This window comes from Antrostomus carolinensis, unplaced genomic scaffold (assembly GCF_000700745.2).
Source record: "Antrostomus carolinensis isolate BGI_N321 unplaced genomic scaffold, ASM70074v2 scaffold40009, whole genome shotgun sequence".
NCBI lineage: Eukaryota > Metazoa > Chordata > Aves > Caprimulgiformes > Caprimulgidae > Antrostomus > Antrostomus carolinensis.
Window position 1 is genome coordinate 20,087 of NW_010339950.1, and position 3,708 is coordinate 23,794.

The 3,708-nt window shown below is 44.3% G+C and overlaps 1 protein-coding gene across 1 annotated transcript; it reads right to left on the reverse strand.

Annotated features, from left to right (window-relative positions):
• Positions 1-229: 229 nt before the first annotated feature.
• On the reverse strand, positions 230-2,552 carry POMGNT2 (protein O-linked mannose N-acetylglucosaminyltransferase 2 (beta 1,4-)). The gene has a single exon (XM_010176022.1). The coding sequence runs from the start codon at positions 2,442-2,444 to the stop codon at positions 708-710; it is 1,737 nt and encodes a 578-aa protein (XP_010174324.1). The 5' UTR covers positions 2,445-2,552; the 3' UTR covers positions 230-707.
• Positions 2,553-3,708: the final 1,156 nt, after the last annotated feature.

Here is a 3,708-nt window from a genome sequence, read left to right on the forward strand (position 1 = left end):
TTATTTTATCCACTCCATCCCTTCTATCTCCCATCTGCTACTTCAGCCTTTTGCTACTGGAGTGCAGTAACATCTGATTTTAAATGTGAAGCTGACACTGTAGTCTCATTCTCTTCAGCCGAAATACGAAAAATAAAAAGCTACTCATATACACATTTTATCACAACAACAGATAAATCTATCACAACAACGATTTTGACAGATAATAAAAAGAAAAAAAAATATTGAGGAGTTTTACAGCATTTTAATGAAGGCTCTCGTACCAAATCTTGAACTCAAAGTTACAGTCAGCTATTGAAAAAAATAACTTACAATGAAAAAGCTGATGAGAACTGCCCACCTAGACAGGGAATTAACTGTGGTTTAATGCTGTACTTAAATACACATCACACAATAGAAACAAATTTAAATTACGATCAAGATACACACAATTCACTTCCATTCTATTTTCAATTACATGTATTCAGCATGTAATTTAACCTCTGGAAGCCACTCTGAAGAACAGAGATTTCTTTTTTTTTTTTTTTTTTTAAACACTCACTGGAAATAAATACCATTTAAAGAACACACGTGGAGTGCAATAAAATGGACACTTAGGCACCGGTACAGTCTAGTCCTCTTCAGCTCTCTACAAACTACAAGACAAGAAGTTTTAAACCACAGAGGGAGTGGAGAGCAGGGCAGAGCTGTACCGGTAGCACAACAGGTTATGTACTACACAAGAGCACATCTGCAAAAGGTCCCAGGAGATTTTTGTTGAAGATGCAGCGTATCCACACCAGGTATATTGTGAAGGGCTTAATGTTTTCTGAGAAAGTGTGATTCTGATGGGACAAAATATAAGGCATGTAAGTGTTTTCCCCTTGCTCTTGTATCCACACTTCGTATTTCACTTCTCTGACCTTCAAATACTTCAGGTTCCACGGGATCTGCCAGGACACAGCAAGTTTAGCTTCGCTGGTGCCCTGGACAGAGGCTTTACACTTGGCATCCCTCACTTTTCCAGGGTAGAGGCTACCAGACCACTTCTGCTTCTTGGATCCAGGCTTAGACTTCACAGTTTGCCTGATGACATGGATGAGAGAAGGAATGTTCACCTTTGTGTCCTGGTAGGCACGGAACAGCCACTCAGGGTTGCGGCAGCAGAGGTGCCGTGGCACCTCTGTGCTCGTAATGATGCGCTCTTGCTCAGCTTTGTCCAGATGAGCAATCCCACCCTGATCCCAAGGTCTGTCTGGGTAGGTAATGGTGTCTTCCCTGTTGGTGTTCTGCCAGGCAATGTACTGCAGGTCCATGCCAGGAAGGGTTGCCAGGGTTTTGTAAGGGGTATAGTGTTCAGGGTTGATAGCATAAGGAAAGAGCTCCACCACTGTGGCACCTCTTGGCAGGAAGAGAGACATGACTAATTGGGCCCCATGCATGCTGACCAGCATGGACGCATTGCTGATCAACCGGACGATGTCAGAAAATGAATGCTCTTCCAGAGAGACAGTAATGGTTTTCATCTGAAACTCCTGAGCAAGAGCCAGGATTAGTTCTGCCTCATTTAGGACAAGTCTGTTGATTGTACGACTGAACACAACGATGTACTCCTCACTGGAGCTTTCCTCCAAGGTGAGGTTCAGCTTCTGCATCATGAATTTGGTGAACTGCCTGATCTCATTACCAGAAACCAAGATGTTAGCCTTTGGCCCTTGTGGCTGGACAAATCCATACTGGTACCACGTAGTGATTTTGGACAGTCCCACATACGATTTGGTAAAGCAGAGGAGCCTGCCCAGGGTTTTAAGCTGCTCCCTGAGGAGCGGCTGCTTGTTACTCAGTAACTTGTAGAGGTCAAAGTGAACACCTTCACTCCACCCTTCCATAAAGAAGAGCCGTGCATCCAGATCTAAATCAGAGAACTGCTGCATGGTGTAATAAATGGGGAGGAGGTCGTCATGAAAGACATGCATCAGGTTGTCTGGGTTGAACCTGTTAGCGATCAGCGCCACATCAGGCACGAAGACCGGTTTTGGCATAAATTTCAGTGCAGCAGCTGGCAGCTCCACAAAATTGAAGTACTGGGTGTTGTGATCTTCCACTGAGGAGAGGTCAAGCAGAGCTGGCTGGAACCTCCGGGAGCCCAGGTTGGGCAGCATGACCGAGGAGTTGCTGTGAAAGTAGACAAACTCCTCAGCCTCAGTGGAGTAGCAGAGGGACTCGAAGCGGCAGATGCGGTCAGTGTGCATCCTGCCAGTGCACACCATCCTGGTACCGTCCTCCACCAGTGCCTGGAGAGCTGCATGGTAGTCAATCTGAACCTGAGAGAGTTCCTGAGACTGACGTGTGAGGACCAACTCCTCTTCGACCATGAAGACATGCTCTCGCAATTTGATGTATTTCCACAGCACAGCAGCGAGGACAGACACGAGCAGGGCATTAAACACAGCTGCTATGTTCATTCTGTAGTTAGATCCTAGCAAGATGACAGGTGGGGAATGCAATGGAGAGGGAACACATCATTAACACTCCTTGACATGGTGAGGGCAGAGACCTGTGGAAAATAAACCAAGAAAGGAACCATTTAAACATCAGGTTTACAGCTCCACCATAAATCATATTTTATGAACTATTCAAGAGAGTTTAGGCTTTTTTCAGCAATTTTTCCCCCTTCCAGGCACTGAGGGAAAAGAAGAAAAAGAGTGCCCAAGCAGTACCCAAAACTGTAAAAAAAATAAAGCAAATGGAACTGGGAGCTGCTCTACAGGAAGGCTTCCTCTCTCATTTTAATTTCTACCCTTTTGGAGAAGAAAAAGAGTTTGAGGATGAGCTCTATGAAGCTTTTGTCAGAAGAAATGGTACATTCCCTGGGACTTTGGCTCACTGCTTTTTGCAGACCAGTCCGACATCAAGAGAAAAGACAGCACTGCAACCTCTGGGCCACTCACAGAGGGCTTGGGTGACCCAGCTCCCTCTCTTGATCTGCCAGAGGCCTTTTGCACTGCTGTGAGTACCCAACTCTGCTTCTTGCCTTTACTGTGCAGACAATAACAGTACAAGGAGTATTGTCAAGTATAGATTTCGCTACACATAAAGAGCTCCACTCTTTATGTGAGGAACTGATACTTCATTAAAACAATCAAACCTTCATTTAGTGAGATCCTGACTTGCACCAGCACAACCAACCTTTATACAAATGGGAAGGTTATATATTTGAAGTATTTCCAGTGTTGGTGTTTTCCCATCCCAACCTGAGAACCTCTTCTCTGCTGCTCCAAGGCCTCCCTCTTTCATTTTCTTTTATGGGAGAGATCCTGCCACTGTTTTCTTTCTACATGGAAACACTACTAGCTTACATCGGAGTACTGATTACATTTTCAATTGTGAACTCCAATTGAGATATTGATTCACCTACGGGATACACAGGCTCCAATTTTCATTATGCATTTGGTTCACTGCTAGTTAGTCTGCAAATAACTGCAGCCATGACTCATGTGGAACTATAGGAAGGGAAATTTCTGATTGGTATATACTCAACTAGACTGTTTCTAACTGGACTTTTTAAAGGTAACATTTTAAACTCCCTTTGATGCAAGTTTGGAGGAAGGGGAAAAAAGCAATGTTTCAAGCAACAAATTGATTTCAATTTCACAGCAGCTCTAGCTACTCAAATGCAACAGAAATGAAGGCCACCTCCTTTGGCAAGTGGTCTGAAAAACTGCCTCA

What these genes read in the sequence shown, in the direction of transcription:
- POMGNT2 (XM_010176022.1), bottom strand. Translation starts at nt 2,444, where the DNA reads ATGAACATAGCAGCTGTGTTTAATGCCCTGCTCGTGTCTGTCCTCGCT.